This window comes from Macrosteles quadrilineatus, unplaced genomic scaffold (assembly GCF_028750875.1).
Source record: "Macrosteles quadrilineatus isolate MER2022 unplaced genomic scaffold, UCM_ALF_1.0 Scaffold_32__1_contigs__length_1466915, whole genome shotgun sequence".
NCBI classification, from domain to species: domain Eukaryota; kingdom Metazoa; phylum Arthropoda; class Insecta; order Hemiptera; family Cicadellidae; genus Macrosteles; species Macrosteles quadrilineatus.
The window spans coordinates 935,460-954,771 of record NW_026542625.1 but is presented as its reverse complement, the minus strand read 5'-3'; the positions used below and the strand labels follow the sequence as shown (position 1 = coordinate 954,771).

The window sequence follows — 19,312 nt, the reverse complement described above, 5'->3', positions numbered from 1 at the left end:
ATGATACTGTAGTTCCCAAGTGAGTTCCCATAAACACCTTTATAGATGAGATGAGCCGCAATGGGTACAGCAGCTAGTACACAAATAAATTAGCTATTTGTCTAAAACTGGCAACCACTTGGAACTATGGAATGGCAACAACTTATATCAATAGTAAAACATCGTAATTCAAGGGAAATCAAACTCGTTTAATTTTTTTTTTACATTTATTTAACAAGGCAACAGACGGTAGTTGAGGGTGAAGCCTCGGTTACCGAGGTCCCCAGAGTTGGTAGTAGAGGAGGTAGCAGCAGTCGTAACATACAGGACATAAGGTCTGGCTGCAGCTGAAATAAGGCATTATCATTATTAACGCCACGCCACATAGGTGCTTATTGTTAATGGTTTTGTTACTGACTGTGAGATGTTTCTTCAACCATGACCATTTATTTAGCTAAATGATTGAAAACAGGTGAGCCCAGTTACCGACAATTAAAAAGCTAATCACTTATCTGAGGATTGAACCGGCGACACTTAAGCAGACAAGCTGAACACTCAGATACCCAGCCATTAATAATATGTACAACATTTTCAATATATACTTTAGTGCAGCACAACTTATTACAGACAAAGAAACACAATATTTTAGTTATCTTCGCCTCTCCTTGTCGATTTTGAAAAGTTCCATGCACAGTTCATATTTATTTGACATTTATTTTCAATGTAAATTTACAAGGAGCATTTTATATGTTTGGGCCATTCATTTAGGTTTTTAATCATAATGAAAGAGACATTTTTATGGCCATTTTTAACTCCCTTTAACTACTCATTTCCACACTTTTCTCTTACAGCATTATGGGCCATAGACTTAAGTCATCTGGAAATGAATGCCTGTACAGGATATGTTTCTTGCAAGTTAAAAAATTTATTACCGACCTTATCTCGCACTGACCTAATCTCGGGAGATCAATTTATTTTTAAATATTTTCTAAAACAACAGTGAGCGTACAAGTAAACTACACAGCTGCAAATGGTACGATTCTGTTCACATTTGATGCCAAGCAGGCTGCGGTGTACACATGAAGTACAGAGCCAAACGCTTGAACGTCTCTTACTTACAGAACACCTCTCGTAATTAAACAACAATACCAACTGATAATAATTTGAAACCCATTTTTCTGATTTAACAAGGTTTAAATAAGGGTTTTATTATCTTTACTACTTACATGTTGTTGCAACAAATCCATTACCACAAAATCTATCTGTTGAAACCCTGACGCCATTTTGAGAAGGGTTTGGAATCACCACAAAGTTGGTTGTGCAGTTTCCACCACTAGTTGCCGCATTAGCATTACCTAAAATATGTTCAATTGTTAATGAAGTATTAATGCAATAGTTGGGGCAAAAAGCGACTTTAAAAAAATTTCTTTTATCAAATAGATACTTGGCATTAATATACTGTATATTACTACAGATGATTAGTGTTGTAGTTCATTGCTCCATTCCTCTCTCTGGTTGTCCCATTTTAAATAAAGTGTTATTTCTATTCTGGGTTTAAAGAATTTGGTAGTGAGTTTGAAATTGGAGCATACGCTCTGAAAAAGACATTTGGTGGTAGTCATAAGTGTTTTTTAAAAACCCATTATTACCCAGTACAGAGGTGTCCAAGGCATCAGTGGGACCAGATACTGTAAAGCTGTATGGGCTGGCGGAGTTTTGAGACCATTCAATGTAACAGTAGCCAGACAGTGATCGCACACAAACTCCGTAGTTCAATCCTGCAATCTGTCTGTTCCCAGCTGAACCTGAAATTTAGAATACAAACAGTTTACAAAAAACAAGATGAGTTGTAGTGTAATTGTTGTAAAGTTTAATCAGTTTTGATTTGAATCAATTAAGTTTTATTATATAAATCATTTACTCAAAAGTCTGCTGGATTTACCTGCATATTACCTTTTATTATCGATACCAGGAGTATGTTTAATCTCTATGATAAAACTAAATATTCCATTTCCATGTTTAAGTTGAATAGCTTAGATTGGCATAATGCTAATAGTAAAAAATTATAAATCCATTCTAAATACTTAAGACATTAAATTAATAATTTACTATTCCGTAGCTACAATATTTTTGACTGGGTCAACTCACATTCCTTGAGTCATCTTACCAGCCAGCCAGCCGGGGCAATCATTAAGCAGGAATAACATTATAAAAATAAAAAAAAAAATTGAAATTTTGTTTTTGGGGTAGTGAAACGTCTATTATGTCGATACTAACAATTTCAAACTAAACTATATCCTACTGTTTACGAACCATCAGTGTTAGTGGAAGTGGAAGCAGTGGTGCCATAGTTGAAACTGGACACTGAGCCGGATGTTGTGTTGAAATACTGGGTACAGCCTGATGGAACTGGAACATGCAGATGGTTTCATTAGCTTTGCTTTTTGATTTACATTACTTTGAAATCTTTAGTGTCAACTTGTGCCAAAAAAAGTCTGAAAATAGCCATCACATGAAAAACGTTCATATAGAGACAAAGATAGCCTATTTATTTATTTTAAAGTTTTTATTGACTCCTTCACTTTTTAATGTGACTACATGCTCGACCAAGATATTTAGTCAGGTAAATCAATATTGTCTTGACATAACTTAATCAGTAATAAGCTTTCCCAAATCAAACTTTTAGCAAAGCATAATTTGATTACGGTATACGGTTTGTTCAAACTAAAGAGTATAATTCTTACCTCCGGAAGAACACGGTATTTGAATAATCTCCATGTTCCAGGATCGATCAAAGCTTAGAAGAGAGTTTGTGTCGACTGAGAGAGTGAAGGACGATGCAGTTCTAAAGTCCACGTAAACTGAAACACGGATAATAAATCAGTAAACAACATTGGAGGCCTACTTATGAGCTCCAACAGTTAACAAACTTTAACTCTATATAATTTCAATCTTAAGAAATTGTTTCATTTAAAGAATTTATTTCATACGGACAACTCATACAGCCAAACTTTCCATCAACTTTGCTGTTCAATTATTGCTGTTATAAAATGCAACCCAGATTACAACTAAACTGTAAGCGCCTTTATAAAATTTATCAAGCATTTTCATTGTATTTTTCCTCAACTAAGTTCGACGTCTTTGAAAATAAATTTCTTGATACACTGTAAGCAACTCGAAAATTTAGTTAAGTTACACTTCAAGTCAGACGGTATTTTATTTAAACAAACAGCAACTGTAAGTAATCCAATCCTTCCTTCACCAATTGTCTACTTATTTATTTTACTCTTCCATCAGTAAATTTGTTTTTTATGTTTCCTCAGTTTTTCATAATCACAAATAATTAAGTATATTTTCTTCATCCTAGACCAGTCAGTGGTTTTATTTAACAGAACTGGAGAGTGTACAGTAAGCAATTACTTTAAAATTCAGTTCTATCTACTGATCAACTTACTGTGTTGACCCTTGTTATCTCCGCACAGTCGCAAGGTGCTCGAACTGCTTGACATGAAGTCATCGCTGCACACTCCCTCAGCTGTGGGCGGAGCCAAGGTAAGATCCAACATGTTGATTCTCAGCTGTTGCAAACATACATTGATGACGACATATTCAAGTATGAAAATGTTCAAATTAACCCAAATATGAGTGAAGAGTGAGTGTAGAATCAAGTGAAATGCCTCGTGTAGCTTTTTTACTGACCAAGACCAGCTGTTTCTTTAGTCGGAAACTAGCAGTATAACTAGCAGTATAAACTAGCACACAAACACAAACTATGGAATAAAATAGTATTTTTAACTGTATCACACACTAATGACACGGTTCACAGTGTATTCAACTACAACATCCAAAAGTCTATGGTTGGACATAAGCATGCCATTTATTTTCCAAGTCACTAACCTGACAGACAGAGAAGTTGGCTTTCGTAACTGTAATGGAGCAACGGGATCCTCCTGTGTACGAAGCCGGATATCCCGGACTGGTGAAGTAGGTGTAGTTCTGTGCTGTAGACACTCCATCACACGAGTATTGGACTGTGGATTACATACACAAAAGTTAAACATTAAAAAATCATTTATCCGACCACAAAAATATACCCATATTATTTCCTTCTTGGTTTATAATTCCTGAGAAAGGGTTTAATGAGAATTAGTTCGAAGGACCAGAGGAATAATATGTAGAGATATGGAGATATTGAGATTAATGAATATGAGAGAGAGAAAATGAACACACTTTTAATGGTTACGAAAGAACAAGAACTCTGTTTATTTACATTTTGAATGCAACATATGTTAACAATATAATAATAAGAAATAATTTAATATGACAACAAACACATGTTGCTGAGAAGAGAGTTAGTTTTAAGTAAAACAAAGAGGATGAAATAAAATGTTCAAGTTTACTGAACAATTCCTGTGATTTACCAGATGTTCCATGGGAAAAGCACTTTTCATCCAGGCAAATATTTTTATCAATAGGATACTTTATACCAGTTTTCCTAACCTCACATTTATATCTGTATTATTACAAGGTAAGTTACATGAGTTCTCATATTTTATTTTAATTTACGGCTGTGAGTTCCCACAAGATTATCCTCCATTGAGACAAAATACAAACATTAGCAACCATAGTAAATAAGGTTTTGCAGCGCTATTATCCACCCAGATTGAATTCCTGTCCTGACTTCCTTTTTGATTCTGGTGGAATGATCAAATCTTGACAGTGGTACACAACCTAATGGAACAGCTTATGGATATTTATTGTTTAACTGATATCAACGTATCTATAAGCATCACTAGACAAAGATACTTTTTTATATTGTTGTCTTTGGAGTAAAACTGTGTCACACAGGTGTTACCTCTGAAGACCGAAGTAGTCAAGAGTGACTGGAAGCTTTTTATCTATGATAATCCTATATATCTAGCAATAGCCTCCGTGTTGAACCAAGAATGTATTTTAACCATACTCACACACACAGCACACTCCCCGACCGTTAGCACAGGTGCCGGATGCGACACCGCCGCGCAACGTACACTGGTAGGCTGTGTAGCACACCCCAACCTGACTGAGTGACGTCCCTGCGTAGCACGACTTGCGACGAAACGGCGTGAACAGTGGGAACAGGAAAAATACTGCAACATTTACAAGACAAAACAATCTAACAGATATTTTCCTCCTAAGTTGATTTATTATTTAGTGTATAAATGTGTAGTAAATTATCACAGAAGTGATGTTTTTTTACGCTTAGCGCTAGAATTAGATCAAGCAAATCCTCACAGATTTTATAGATCAATAGAAGACTGTTTATATTCAAAAATAAAATGTGTTTTCTTCTTTACAGTTCTTATAATTTAACGTCTGTCAAAACAATTAAATAATTTAACTAAATACAACAATCTATTTGTAAGCTATAGGTTGCTTTTTGTCTGGTATTATAGCCAAATCATGAAATACATTTAGTAGAAACTACCTTAAAATAAGACATTTAGTCAATATCAGTGCTCTCGAACGTAACAAAAATTAAACACACTCAAAAATCAGCTTCAGAATTTACAAAATAAGATTAGAAACATACATTGCACAATTGACATTATAATTATGTATCCATTATAAGAGTAAAAATAGCTTTTAACTTCATCTGCTTTACATTCGAAAACTTTTTTAATCATTTAGCAATCTTTTTATAATAAGTTACTAGCTTACACTTAATCAAACAAATTAAGTTACCTCTTGATTGCCGATGATTTGAAGCATTTGTAATAAGTTGATTTTCTGAAACTGGAGACAAAGTAATAGTTTCTTGAATTGTTGATATAAAGAATATCAAAATACAAAGTAAGATTGCCTTAGACATTTTGTGAACTATGCCGTAAGTAGCGGTAACACTTGAAGCGGCAACAAAGTGTTAATCATTCTTCTAACTGTACAGTAACTGTTTAGCACAGAGTTAGCACTTAGCAGAATTCATTACTTCCTCAAGCCTGTATATACAGATAAAAAATAAAACTTATAGGAACTTCCTTACTACAGCATCCAAAAAGCTCTCACAAACATTTTTGACTTAAGATTGTTACACCTGTATAAAAGTCTCTTTGTATGGTACAATGTAGAATTTAAGATTTAAGAGAGAAAAATGCTTATAAATTCTTATATGAGTAACTGAGTTACATTACACAATTAATTACAGTACCTTATTTACATGTATTAAATTCTATTTTTGTTTATTATCTCTTATATTATTATAATATTCCCTGTAACAACACACAAAAAGTATTGGGTGCTGAAATTTTGCATTAACAACTTTAATGGAAATAAAATAAAGATCTGCTCGAGAATTTGAAGACGGAGCAGGCATTCAAAATATACAGGGTGTTCATTTGAAAACTTTCCATATCTGTTGTGTGCAAAGGTAAGGCTTTTAACACTTGTTTGTTCTCATTTCCCCCTAATTTGGACATGCCAAATCCAATAAAATTATTTTCAATTTTGAAAAATGCCCCAAAAGGGCCCAATTTGGGGGGTAGGGGTGCTTTTTGAGAAATTTTCAAATGTAAACATGGGTTGTGTGATACATCAATTTAAAGGTCTAATCATTCCGATAATTTTGGTGCAAAAAAGTTTAATTATCTTTAACCGTATTTACAGGGTGGGTCAAAACGTTTTAAAAAAGGACTTTGAAGTTAAGTACCGTATTACCCTAACTACTGAACGGAACAGCGCCAAATTTCTTTCCAAGCTTATTCTTGAGCTACTCTTTAAGACAACTTGTAGTAAGGGCATTTTCCAAGTTATTTTCTAATTTTTTAAAAATCTCAAATTTTAAGAATAAAAGAAAGCTGAAAACTCTAAATTCTTAAATAGCAATGTATAACAAATTTCATACCACAAGAAAGGTCCTTTTTTAACAAACATTTTACGTATTTAAGTTTTCTTTCTATCTCTTACCGTTTAAAAATTGCAGTGGAAAAACATAATTTTCCATGGTAAAATTATAACTAGTTTTCTAATAAAACACATTGCACTTTGTTCAACGATGTAGTAGGATTCATAACAAATTCATCGACTACTTTTACGTGTGTCAGAATTCATCTTGGACCCTTCATCCTGTTCTTGTCTCATTGGTAACTGAGCCAGTTTCAGAAAACTTCCTAACTAAATCATTTACAGCTATATGACTCATAGTTATACCAGGATATCTATTGTTTTAAACACTTTGCAGTTATCCTGGAACACTTTTGTTATGACCAATAAGTAAAATAAAGTCTATTTTCTTAAGTTTACACCATATTTGATTAGGTACTACAGGAAATGGTACTTTTGAAATTAGTACAGTCAATGGTACTACAGAAAGCGGCCCACGCTTGGGTTTTTCTCATCAGCTATAAAACTTGTTTTTCACAAAGTAAAACGTAATGACTTGTTTGCCTATCTGCCTAAAAATAATTATGAATTGTTTCCTTCAGTTATTGCACCATTTAATGTGTCTAGAGACGAATTTTGGCTGTTTTATTAGAAAACTAGTTACAATATTTCCATAGAAAATTAGGTTTTTCTACTGCAATTTTTAAACGGTAAGAGATAGAAAGAAAACTTAAATACGTAAAATGTTTGTTAAAAAAGGACCTTTCACGTGGTATGAAATTTGTTATACCTTGCTATTTAAGAATTTTGAGTTTTCAGCTTTCTTTTATTCTTAAAATTTGAGATTTTTAAAAAATTAGAAAATAACTTGGAAAATGCCCTTACAACAAGTTATCTTAAAGAGTAGCTCAAGAATAAGCTTGGAAAGAAATTTGGCACTGTTTCGTTCAGTAGTTAGGGTAATACGGTACTTAACTTCAAAGTCCTTTTTTAAAACGTTTTGACCCACCCTGTAAATACGGTTAAAGATAATTAAACTTTTTTTGCACCAAAATTATCGGGATGATTAGACCTTTAAATTGATGTATCACACAACCCATGTTTACATTTGAAAATTTCTCAAAAAGCACCCCTACCCCCCAAATTGGGCCCTTTTGGGGCATTTTTCAAAATTGAAAATAATTTTATTGGATTTGGCATGTCCAAATTAGGGGGAAAATAGAACAAACAAGTGTTAAAAGCCTTACCTTTGCACACAACAGATATGGAAAGTTTTCAAATGAACACCCTGTATATTGAAATATTGAAATCGAAAGAATCCAAAATTTTAGTAACATTTGCAAATCTAGATTTATTGATCTTGTAATTATTAATTGAAATAAAACATTGTTCACTGGAAAACTTTAATGACAGTTGTAGATTAGTTTTTATTGTTCAGTGATTAAAATATGTAATTTAAACATAAATAAAAGAATTTGTATGTATTTTAAAAGAGTCATCAAATTACTCCCTGTCCTGTAGGGGTAGAATGTTCAAGATACTGTAATTTTATGTTCCTTTCAGCAAACATGATTATATTGTTTATAAACATGTGAAAATATTTGACACTAAGATCACACTGTAGGCAATTAGATTACAAAACCTTATTACGGATTTCTTAACCTGCAAATTTAACACTCAAAATTAGTTGGCTTAATTTGATTTAGAGCTTGTATTCATCCACTACAATAGTTTTACCATCCGCAGATCTTCACAAATTACACTCCACTGTCAGTACTATAAGCCATGTGAACAGATAAAACTTTTAACAATTAAAAAAGGAAGCATTTAGGCAATAATATTTCAACTGACTAAGCCTTCCTCAATCAATTTGATCAATGGCAATACGAATTCGGATTTCCACACAATAGAAATGTCTAATTCCATTATAGATTAGTTATACACTACAAACAGTTACTGACAATAGCCTGACTAGACCTACACATGTCTCCGTAATAGACTAAAGGAACAAAATTTAGAAAAATGTTACTGTATGCAAACCATGTATTCTAGTGTAAACATTTTACAGGGGTTTTCGCATCAGAAATCATCGAGGTTGATGGCGTGATAGATTGTCGTTTCTATTCTACGTATCCAAGCATCTCTGCCACATATCCAGGCCAAACCACGTAACGCCAAAGTCAACAAGATCGGCATCTTGAAAGCATTCAATGTGCGAGGATTCACCATGAAGCAGAATATGTTTCCCAAGGTTGTCCCAAACCTAAAAGACAATTCTTCAAAAATCATCTTGAATGGCCCAAAAGGTTTTGGATTGTGATCTTGAGAACACTAATAACACAAAATATTTGAGTGCAACTTTAGCTATGAATGTTTGAACCCCACAATAGTATTAGTTAGTTACTAGGGAAACCAGTGTTTAGAGATTCACATGAAAATAGCAGATGCCTCTTTTCTTCTTGTATAGTGCGAGTCCCATGCCCCTCTTAAGGTGCCCATACACGTACCGGCAAGCCTGTCAGTTCTGCCTGAACAGTCCGCCGGAGACCGGCGGCCGTAGCGTGTGTGGGGTCCGGCTGGACTGTCAGTTAAGACTGTACCGGCGGCCGGTGATCGAATGGAAACTCATCAGTTCAACCGGCTTGCCGGAAGCTGTTTCAGTCAAAACTGAACGTGTATGGGGAGCGGCGTCCGACCACCGGCCGAACTTCATTTGTATTTCCGAGTTGTTGCTAGTAGTTGTGAATTGTTTCTGTGATTATTTGTGAGTTGTTGTTTTGTGATTGTGAAAATGTCACGTGAAAAAGAGAACCAATGCTTAGAGGAATTTATTAGTGTGTATCAAAGTGAGAAATGCTTGTGGAAAGTAAAATCAGCAGATTATCATGATAGAATGAAGAAGGAAGCAGCTTACGGACGGTTAATTGAAGTGTGGAAGCAGGTAGATCCAAATTGTAATAAATCTACTGTGTTGAAGAAAATAAACAATTTGAGAAGTAGTTACCGGAAAGAGTTGAAAAAGGTTAGGGAAGCAACAAAGTCAGGTGCTTCAGCCGAAGATGTGTACTTGCCAAAACTGTGGTACTACAATCTCCTGCATTTCTTGGACGACCAGGAAACTCCCCGCCAGTCAAGGAGTAACTTGAGCGAAGATGAACAAGTTGGGAACAATGAGGTAACAACAACATGTAATTTATGTATTTTATTTATTTGCAAAATCAATACCACATCATTACCATTCGAAAAGCAACAGTTATATTTAAAGTTACTAAAATAATGCAACAAATGCAAAACTATTCATTCCAATGTCAATGAATGAAGTTTCTCTGCCACGGGACACTACCTTCATTAACAAAATAATCAATGAATTTTTCTCGAACCCTTATTGCGGCAGTCATGGTGCTTCCACGTGCTCTTTGTTGTAAACCGTACATGTTCTCATGTTCACAATTGTAACCTACATTTGTGATACCAGCTTCCCTGTCATCGATGTCAAAGCATTCTGTAGGGGCATACGTTTTCGGAACAGTGTTGACCAAAAAATTGTGCAATACACAGCATGCCATTACAACAGATTCAATTTTTGTAGGATTCATATTTATAAAAGTATGAAATATTCTGAACCTGGCACTCAATATTCCAAACGCATTTTCTACTATGCGCCTTGCTCGTGATACACGATAGTTGTACACCTTTCTATTGTCATCAGTTAAACTTGCCAATCTAAATGGTTTAATCATATCGACGCGTAACTGAAATGCATCATCCGCAACAAATACGTAAGGTAAAGCTGTAGATGTGTCTTTGACGATTTCTTCAGGAGGTATATTTAATGTACCGTGTTGCAGTTTGTCATAAAATAAAGTGTTCTGAATAACACCACCATCGGACACTCTACCATTTGTTCCAAAATCACACATGATGAACCTATAATTTCCATCAACGATTGCCATCAACACCATGCTATGGTGTCCTTTGTAGTTGAAGAACTCCGAACCACAGTCTGGGGGAGGGATGATGGTAATGTGTTTCCCATCAACTGCACCGAGGCAGTGTGGGAAATTCCAACGCTGCTCAAATTGTTTTGCTATGGATTTCCATTCTTCCTCTGTTCTTGGAAACTGAAAACGAAGAAGAGTTTTAATTCTTATTAAAATTATATTATTATTATATTATTATATAATTATATTATTATGATTATTATATATAATATATTATACAGGGTGAGTTTTAATTGTCCCCCCCCCAACTTTTTTCTACATTTTTTCAAATATCAATCCCAGACCACTTCCACACATTGTTGGGTAGTAAGTACTTCATTTTGACAAGGTAATCATTTCCGGCCGCCATCTTGGATCCGCCATATTGGATGCAAAATTTTTTTTTCAAATGTAAAGGTGGGGTTGTGACCCATTATTTCGAACTACATTTTTACCCTGATTACAATGCCGCAAACCATTTTCAAAAATCTTGGTTCATTCTAAAGTTACGAGGGCTTTTTAAAACATTATTTTTAGCCCATTTTAACATTGTGCATTTACAAAATAAGACCATAATCCCAAAATAGTGCTAGATAATGATAAGTATACACTACTAGTAATTGTCCACCTATTTTCACTTGATTATGACTGATGTATTTTTTTCGGCCGCCATCTTGGATCCGCCATTTTTAAATGTGATAAATTATTTTAAATATGAACGGGGTGTTGTGACCCATCATTTTGAACTACTTTTTTAAGCTAAACTCAATGCCGCAATCCATTTTTTGTTATCAAGTTTATTTATGAAATATTGAAATTTTTTTTGTTAAAAATGTCAATATTTCAAAATCAAAAAATGAAAATGAAAAACGGATTATGGAATTAAGTTCAGCTTAAAAAAGTAGTTCGAAATGATGGGTCACAACACCCCGTTCATATTTAAAATAATTTATCACATTTAAAAATGGCGGATCCAAGATGGCGGCCGAAAAAAATACATCAGTCATAATCAAGTGAAAATAGGTGGACAATTACTAGTAGTGTATACTTATCATTATCTAGCACTATTTTGGGATTATGGTCTTAGTTTGTAAATGCACAATGTTAAAATGGGCTAAAAATAATGTTTTAAAAAGCCCTCGTAACTTTAGAATGAACCAAGATTTTTGAAAATGGTTTGCGGCATTGTAATCAGGGTAAAAATGTAGTTCGAAATAATGGGTCACAACCCCACCTTTACATTTGAAAAAAAAATTTTGCATCCAATATGGCGGATCCAAGATGGCGGCCGGAAATGAAGACCTTGTCAAAATGAAGTACTTACTACCCAACAATGTTTGGAAGTGGTCTGGGATTGATATTTGAAAAAATGTAGAAAAAAGTTGGGGAGGGGGACAATTAAAACTCACCCTGTATAATATAATATTATATATATTATAATATAATGTAACTAATTATAATATATATAATTATAATATATATTATAATTATAATAATATTATTAAAATGTATAATAATATTATAACTTATTATAATATATATATAATAGAATATTATATATATTATATATAATAATTATATAATTATATTATTATTTTATTAGACTATTTTACTTAAAATTAGGGAATTACATCCCGTATTTTTTTTTCAGAATGAGGAATCCACGCCGAGCGTAGATGTGCATGATGACAGTATGCGGATTGCTCCTAGCGAAGACATCGAAGTGCACGACATCGAAAGTACTGCTTTACCCGCATCATCTAATAGCAATGTAAATCGCTCTAAAGTATCATCGAGACCAAAACCAGCAGATAATGTTACATTGACACATGAAGTTTTAACTACCGTTCAAAATCATTTTAAGACACCAAAAAACCCTGATGATCGCTTTGATGCTTTTGGAAAAACGATTGCACTCAAATTGAGGGAATTGCCAAACGATCAACGCCGGTGGGCAGAAAAGTTTATAAATGATGTTTTGTTTGAAGCAGAGGGTGGTAATTTAGGCAGTAATTTTGCGTTGGTTAACCAAAGACCATATGAATACCAACAATACCAGTCCTTTTCACCACGACAGTTTCCTCCGATGCGTAATATTTCTACAACCAATTATTCCCCATCTACATCCATTAGTTCGCAGCACGGAAATTCCACCCCATACCAATCACCACAATCCAACCAAAACGTAACCCCTCCACCCAACTCACAGGTTTACGTTGACTTGAATGCGTCACAATCACAAGACCAGCGTACTACAAATGAACTTGTAACTTTCCTCTCAGAATACAATGATGTTTCTTAAATTATTACAACAAGTTATTGTCAACAAGTTACAAGTCAACAAGTTATAAATTAGTACAGTATTGTGCTTTAATTTCGGAAGTTTGATAACCATTGAATTATGTGTTACATTTACAGAGTGTCCATACAATATGTAGACTTATAGAATATGTGGTAAATTTGTTTAATCGCTCAACATAAACCTTTTTTTTATACTGTATTAACTATGTGTTGTGTTTGTGTGCAGACATGAAATAAAATTCTCTCTTTTTAATATGCTCATATATATTATTTCTCTTACCTTCAAGTGATCCTTTTGGAGAACTTGGTAGATCGCCTCACAGGTTTCTGGTATAATTTTTCCTAGTGCTTGTGGGGATATGACTGTTGAATACTTTAGGTCCTCTAAACTCCTCCCAGTAGCTAAGAATCTAAGTGTAGCGGTTAGACGTTCGTGAGGAGATATGGCATTCCTCATCACAGTGTTTTCCCTCTCAATCAATGGAGCAACCAGTGACAAAAGAACTAGGTACGTATTTTCGTCCATTCTTAAGTAATTATGCCAGTCTTTTGGAGTCACCTTTAACTCTTTTAATAAATTTATGTGAGAATACGTGTCCCTCTTCATCAACCAGCTTTTCGACCAACACTCACGTTTTTTTCGCCGTTTTTTGGTAGGAACTACTGCTAGTAATAAACCTAAAACTGCGTAATCATCGTCATCACTAGACATTTTGAACTATAAATAATCTTTAGAAAATAAATAACTACACAAAAAAACTTGCAAATCTTTTTAAACTACTAAAAACTAAACGCACGAAGAAATCAATGTGTTTTGAAGCGCTCGCCGGACAGAATTGAACTGAACGTGTATGGGGTAGTCAGTCCAACAGTCCGCCGGTCTCCGGCGGACTGTTCAGGCAGAACTGACAGGCTTGCCGGTACGTGTATGGGCACCTTTAAAATAAGGTTTTTTTAAGTTACACTCGCTTAGCTGTTGTAGAGAGGTGAAAGGGTGTAAGAGACATAAGACTGTTACAGGTGTGACTAAACGTTAAATAAAACAAATGAATTTAGAAAACAAAAGAAGTAACAACGGGTGACAACATCAAATAAGAACTTTGAAAAAAACAAAAGGCAACAATAGGAAGAAAAAGATTTACAACGTTAAGTTAAAAGAAAAGAAAATAGAAAAATTAAAAGAATGAGTTAGTTATAACAAATTATTGTGACTTGATTGTTCTACATCTTTATTAGTCTTAGAAATGTGGGATGGAGATTAAATTTTAGTAATTAAAATTGGCTAACATCGACTCAGCTCTTATTGAAATTTACACTGGATGCTATTTCCTATACAGTGCAGTAACTTTCATTGGAGTTTCATCAGTGATGCCTTTTCCTGCTTTTAAAACTCAGCATTAGTATCACAAAATTGTCAAGTTTAAGACTTATCTGGTGTTCCACTCTCTTTAAGGCTTTTAGAAAACTCATCAGGGAACTGCGATTGTTGAAAAAGATCGTCAGTGTTGGTTTAATCCACGCTTACAGTAACCCCTTCTTAACCTATAGTGTATTTTTCAAGTATCAAATTATTTATCATTTATTTTAACGGATGGCATTGTGTCCTTACCTAAATTCAACAGAAAAGTCGGTATAGTTTCACTTTTGCAAATGGCACCTGAACAGTGAAAATTTAACTGTCTTTCATGCAAATATTAAATACCTAACCCCAAAACTACTCTAAATAACAAACCAATCAATCAACTGAAATCGACCATTTTTTTTAGATAATTGATGAACATCTAAATTGGCATATTAACACACAAGTTTTTTGGTCAAAAACACTAATTCAGGCGTCTTTGTTTTGAGGTCAACGTCTTCATTGTGAAAAACCAGTTTTGAAAATGACTGACCACTCGCTTGTAAAATGTCATATTCTATGAAATAGAAATTAATTGCAGCACATCACAAAAGAATTTGAACAAAATGTTACAAATACAAACACATAATGAAATCATTAAAAATTGAAATATAAGAAATGAGTGAAACAGAACGTTCAACAAATTAAAATTTTTAAAGGGTGCAGTATTTTGATGTACATATTTAAAAGTATTCAGCGTTTTTTATTCCAGACATTATTGATTATCCTTGAAAGATTTACTTATTATTCTATTTGTTGTAATTGATTATTAAAATATTTACCAGAATTACAAATTCCGGTTTTTTGGTAATTGTTGAAAGACTCACTTAATATTTCTGATGTGTACTTTGCTCTTGCATCAAAGTATTTAAGAAAATACTTATTTAAAAGTATTTCAGTCTTATCAAAAGTTGTATTTTCAAAAGTTTATTCGGAGAAAACAGTATGGTTTGCTATTAGACCTTGACTTCTAGGAATTATTTAGGTACTTATGAGATTATGATGGTTTACAATGTAGATAGCAATAAGCCATGGAGATTTTGCTTCTTCTGATTGTTTAGTTGCAAATTAACCAAAACAAGGTCTATTTCTGCCAATTTGTGCAAGACGCTCATCAACTTACCAACCATGTTGTTTTTCTTCACAACTCTTTTGTGCTTTGGGTTTATTCAGTCTTCAAAAGCTGTAGAGGTATTCATTTTTCTTATTGGACCTACTATATGTTCAGTATTTTTGAAAATGCATTTTGGCATATTATGTATTATTTATACATCAAACTTAAATTATACTAATTATAGGAAGTTTTTTTTATACTGTATTTAGTGTCCTTTCTATGTCGCAACATTCTACAAATCCCCAAACTATTAACTAATCATCTTTGCCTCTTATTTTTGTCGCGATGGGTTTCTAGTCACATGTCATTTCAAATATCATGTAACTTATTACAAGTTAATGACTAAAACTTTGAAATTTGAGTTGTTTCTTGGTGTTTTATTTTTATATTAGGAAAAGTGATTTACTATAAGTATAGTTGCCAGATTTAACTGTAACTATTTTATATTTTCAACTATTATAGATTGGAAGGAAACCAGTGTTTGATATATCTTCTACTCCATCTAGAAATATTTTTCTTGATGCTGTAAATCTAACATCCAATGAAGGTAAGTAAGATTTTAAGTTATCATTTCATTTTTAAGCATAAATAGTGCAAAAACAAAAGATTATTCTAATTGATTTTTATGCAATCAATAGTTATTTGGGTAACTAGTGAGCAAAGTGGCACTTTGCTGCACTTAAAAGAAATGTTAACGCACGAGCTGCAGGCGAGTTTGGAAATGTTCTTGAGTCAAAGATTCTACACACATAAGTATGTTGCATGTTTGTGTAGCCCGTCACTCGCTGAAGATCGTGAACGGCCAGGCCGCAGTGAGAGGACAGTTCTGCTACCAGGTGTATCTACAGTTCAGTGACGGCCGCAACAGCTGGTCTTGCGGTGGATCTCTGGTCTCGTCTCAGACCATCCTCACAGCAGCACATTGCGTTCAGGGGTAGGACACCTTACTGACTCTTCTGAGGAATAACTATGGAGTAATTATAGGAAATGTATCCGGGATCTCTTAGATAGCATCTGTTTGTTAGGAATAAGGCTTGCTTCCTCTGTAGGCCTACGTTAATCTGGCCAAACTCGTTTAAAATGTATCAGGCAACACAAGGGGTAATCTATATCAGTACAGTACAAGGAAAAATTGCTGTTAAATTAATGCAGGTTGCAACTACAAATCATTGTTAAAGGACGTGTTATCCTTGATATTATTATTGTTATGTTATACTAAATTATTCTTCATTTGTCATGCATTCAATCAAAGTTGTATAGTTTTCACCAACAGGAAGAACAAGTTATTTTCTCTCTAGTCAATTACTACAAAGATTTACAGAAAAATAGATTTTACTTCTCTACTACAAAGCTGCGGCAAAACTAAAGTGGCAACACCCAGCAAACCAAAACAGATGTTCTATTAATTTATAATAAAGCATTTGCGTAATGTTTATGTTTACACTCAAGACAGTTAAATTAAATTATAACTCAACATTTTCAGGGCAAAGTCAGCTGTAGCAGTTCTAGGAGGCTTAGACCTGAGCCAGTATTACGAGCCTGGGCGACAAGTAATTAGGGTTTACTCTTCTGGTCTGCAATACCACGAGAAGTACGATTCAAACAGCATCCACAATGACATTGGCATTGTCAAACTTCCGAGAGCAGTCACACTCAATGGTTAGTTATGAACATTTTATCTGGTGTACTTTCGGACTTATACTACTACATACAAATTTACTAAAGAATATCCGTTTACTTTTACTTTCCAGCCATCTTGGTACGATAATTTTCATTGGATACTGAAGAAAACATCATATCTATATGGATTACCTACCCCAGTTTTTAACTCTAAAGGGAACAGTATTTTAAGATCTATTTCCTCTTAATTTCAAAGTGAGACAAGAAGGATTTAAATGATTACAAGGTATATTTAGGCTAAGAATTATACATTTTTACAGAAGTGCACTCTGTTGGGGAATCAGGTTAAACTAAGTTTAATCTTCTTAACCCCATTACTTGAGTAGGCCTATCCTTGTACTTATGTATGTATAGTCAATGTATAATGTAAATGATTGTTTTCAGAATACATTTGCACTGTCAAACTGCCCAGCTGTTCTAATGAACTGACAGCTGACTCGGACAATAAGAATAACTTCACTGTCTCTGGTTGGGGGAAGACATCGAACAGTGAGTTAACAATGATTATTTTGTATCTGTTGACTGATGAAGTATACCTTTCATTGAAGATATACAGGCATTTTCAACTAATAAATCCTAGTGCATGTAGTTACATGAGGAAAATACACTAGCAATGAATAAGGGATACATTTTCAATCTTCCCACAGTTTACAATATGTGAGAATATTAAAGCAAAAATGTAAGTAATTTAGGGTGTCTTATTTAAATAGATTATGATTATAGAAGGAGAAAGTATTTTGTCTTTGTTGAACGATTAAGGAATCATGTTAACTCGACCAAGAAAAGTTCTAGGCAGTTGATTCGATAGCACAGAAAATTATTCCCTTCCGACAATTGAAGGCGTGAAACATCAAGTAAATTAATTGTGTTGTCAACTGTGCTACAACTGCCTGGGCCTCTCTAAAGTTATGTGTGTTAATTGTGTTCTTCCTTCTTATAACCATTCATTTTGTATAACCAATAAACAAAAATTTTTCGTCCATGAAAAAGTCCCTACATGAGAAGCAGTAAAAAGTCAAATATTCTTATCACACAGAAGTATTTGTGTCAAGTTGCATTATTTGTTTCCGTTTAGAAAAGACAACGTCGAACCTGATGTACGTTGTAGTGTCAGGGGAGCCTCAAGACTCTTGCACTACTTTTTTCAAGACAGTGGCTAAATACGACGTCATAGAGAGTCAACTGTGCACTAGTGGAGCTGGGGGGAAGAGCACTTGTAATGTAAGTGGAAATAGCAGAGCCAAGGTGTTCAACAGACCCATTTACTATTATTTTAAAGAACCCTTTTTGAATTATTTAGAGATTGAATGACACCTATTTTTATAACTTTTCCCTAATATTATGACTGCAGAAGTCCAAATTGGCTTTAAAACAAATTTTTGACTTAGGACTTCTCCTAGCATTGAGCAAACCTCAGGTTACTTTTGACTTATTGGGGCAGATCTTGTCAGCACAGGGTGAGATCACTACTTATATTAATATTTTATAAGTTTTTTTTGTATAGGAACAGTCCACACTCTGCCCTAATTATTATCTTATGTCAGCCTTTTAGTAGATAGCATTACTGATTGATAGCCAAACAACAAATTTGGCATCTAGCTCTGAAAACATTTTTGCTTGAAAATAAAAACCAACCCCCTTCATAAAGGAAAGCACTGTAACCAATTGGATACCCATATAATTATAATATTTACTAAATCTATAAATTTTAATCATAAACCTATGACAGGGAGACAGTGGCGGTCCGCTAGTACAGACCGACGGTTCAGGTAATCTCGTCCAACAAGGCATCGTCTCCCTAGGACTCAGCTCTTGCGAGCTCAGCGCACCGAGTGTGTTTACCGATGTACGCTACTTCGGTGACTGGCTCTGCCCCAAGTTGTGAATGTTGTAAACTTCTGTGTTACTGTCTTACTGTGTATATTTAATCAATTTAAGAAGTAAAAAATTTAAAATAAAGTATAGTATTCCTGAACTTTCTACTTTCTCTGACATTATCTT

General features: G+C 34.0%; 4 protein-coding genes across 4 annotated transcripts; 2 read left to right on the top strand and 2 right to left on the bottom strand.

Annotated features, from left to right (window-relative positions):
- Positions 1–210: 210 nt before the first annotated feature.
- On the bottom strand, positions 211–5,830 carry LOC129005776 (uncharacterized). Its single transcript, XM_054434786.1, has 9 exons — positions 5,704–5,830; positions 4,947–5,108; positions 3,877–4,010; positions 3,434–3,557; positions 2,724–2,840; positions 2,293–2,388; positions 1,629–1,784; positions 1,206–1,334; positions 211–326 (listed from the first exon to the last, which is right to left on the bottom strand). The coding sequence occupies exons 1-9, from the start codon at positions 5,828–5,830 to the stop codon at positions 211–213; spliced, it is 1,161 nt and encodes a 386-aa protein (XP_054290761.1).
- Positions 5,831–9,329: 3,499 nt separating this feature from the next.
- On the top strand, positions 9,330–13,124 carry LOC129005741 (uncharacterized). The gene is made up of 2 exons (XM_054434731.1): positions 9,330–10,012; positions 12,469–13,124. The coding sequence occupies exons 1-2, from the start codon at positions 9,629–9,631 to the stop codon at positions 13,117–13,119; spliced, it is 1,035 nt and encodes a 344-aa protein (XP_054290706.1). The 5' UTR covers positions 9,330–9,628; the 3' UTR covers positions 13,120–13,124.
- Positions 9,908–13,990, bottom strand: LOC129005740 (putative nuclease HARBI1). Its single transcript, XM_054434730.1, has 2 exons — positions 13,399–13,990; positions 9,908–10,958 (listed from the first exon to the last, which is right to left on the bottom strand). Exons 1-2 carry the CDS (start codon positions 13,828–13,830, stop codon positions 10,146–10,148), a joined length of 1,245 nt encoding a protein of 414 aa, XP_054290705.1. The 5' UTR covers positions 13,831–13,990; the 3' UTR covers positions 9,908–10,145.
- A 1,592-nt stretch (positions 13,991–15,582) lies between these two features.
- On the top strand, positions 15,583–19,278 carry LOC129005758 (chymotrypsin-like). The gene is made up of 7 exons (XM_054434758.1): positions 15,583–15,708; positions 16,094–16,178; positions 16,406–16,565; positions 17,115–17,290; positions 17,696–17,800; positions 18,387–18,532; positions 19,041–19,278. Exons 1-7 carry the CDS (start codon positions 15,646–15,648, stop codon positions 19,194–19,196), a joined length of 891 nt encoding a protein of 296 aa, XP_054290733.1. The 5' UTR covers positions 15,583–15,645; the 3' UTR covers positions 19,197–19,278.
- Positions 19,279–19,312: the final 34 nt, after the last annotated feature.

Bases quoted from the DNA above. Each gene is read 5' to 3' on its own strand.
- LOC129005776 (XM_054434786.1), bottom strand. From the start codon at position 5,830: ATGTCTAAGGCAATCTTACTTTGTATTTTGATATTCTTTATATCAACA. The intron at 1,335-1,628 runs GTAATAATGGGT...AACATATTTTAG, and splicing joins CTTGGACACCTCTGTACTGG to GTAATGCTAATGCGGCAACT. The intron at 327-1,205 runs GTAAGTAGTAAA...GCCTTATTTCAG, and splicing joins TGGATTTGTTGCAACAACAT to CTGCAGCCAGACCTTATGTC.
- LOC129005741 (XM_054434731.1), top strand. From the start codon at position 9,629: ATGTCACGTGAAAAAGAGAACCAATGCTTAGAGGAATTTATTAGTGTG. The intron at 10,013-12,468 runs GTAACAACAACA...TTTTTTTTTCAG, and splicing joins AACAAGTTGGGAACAATGAG to AATGAGGAATCCACGCCGAG.
- LOC129005740 (XM_054434730.1), bottom strand. From the start codon at position 13,830: ATGTCTAGTGATGACGATGATTACGCAGTTTTAGGTTTATTACTAGCA. The intron at 10,959-13,398 runs GTAAGAGAAATA...CTTCGTTTTCAG, and splicing joins TCCAAAAGGATCACTTGAAG to TTTCCAAGAACAGAGGAAGA.
- LOC129005758 (XM_054434758.1), top strand. From the start codon at position 15,646: ATGTTGTTTTTCTTCACAACTCTTTTGTGCTTTGGGTTTATTCAGTCT. The intron at 15,709-16,093 runs GTATTCATTTTT...CAACTATTATAG, and splicing joins AGTCTTCAAAAGCTGTAGAG to ATTGGAAGGAAACCAGTGTT. The intron at 17,801-18,386 runs GTGAGTTAACAA...GTTTCCGTTTAG, and splicing joins TTGGGGGAAGACATCGAACA to AAAAGACAACGTCGAACCTG.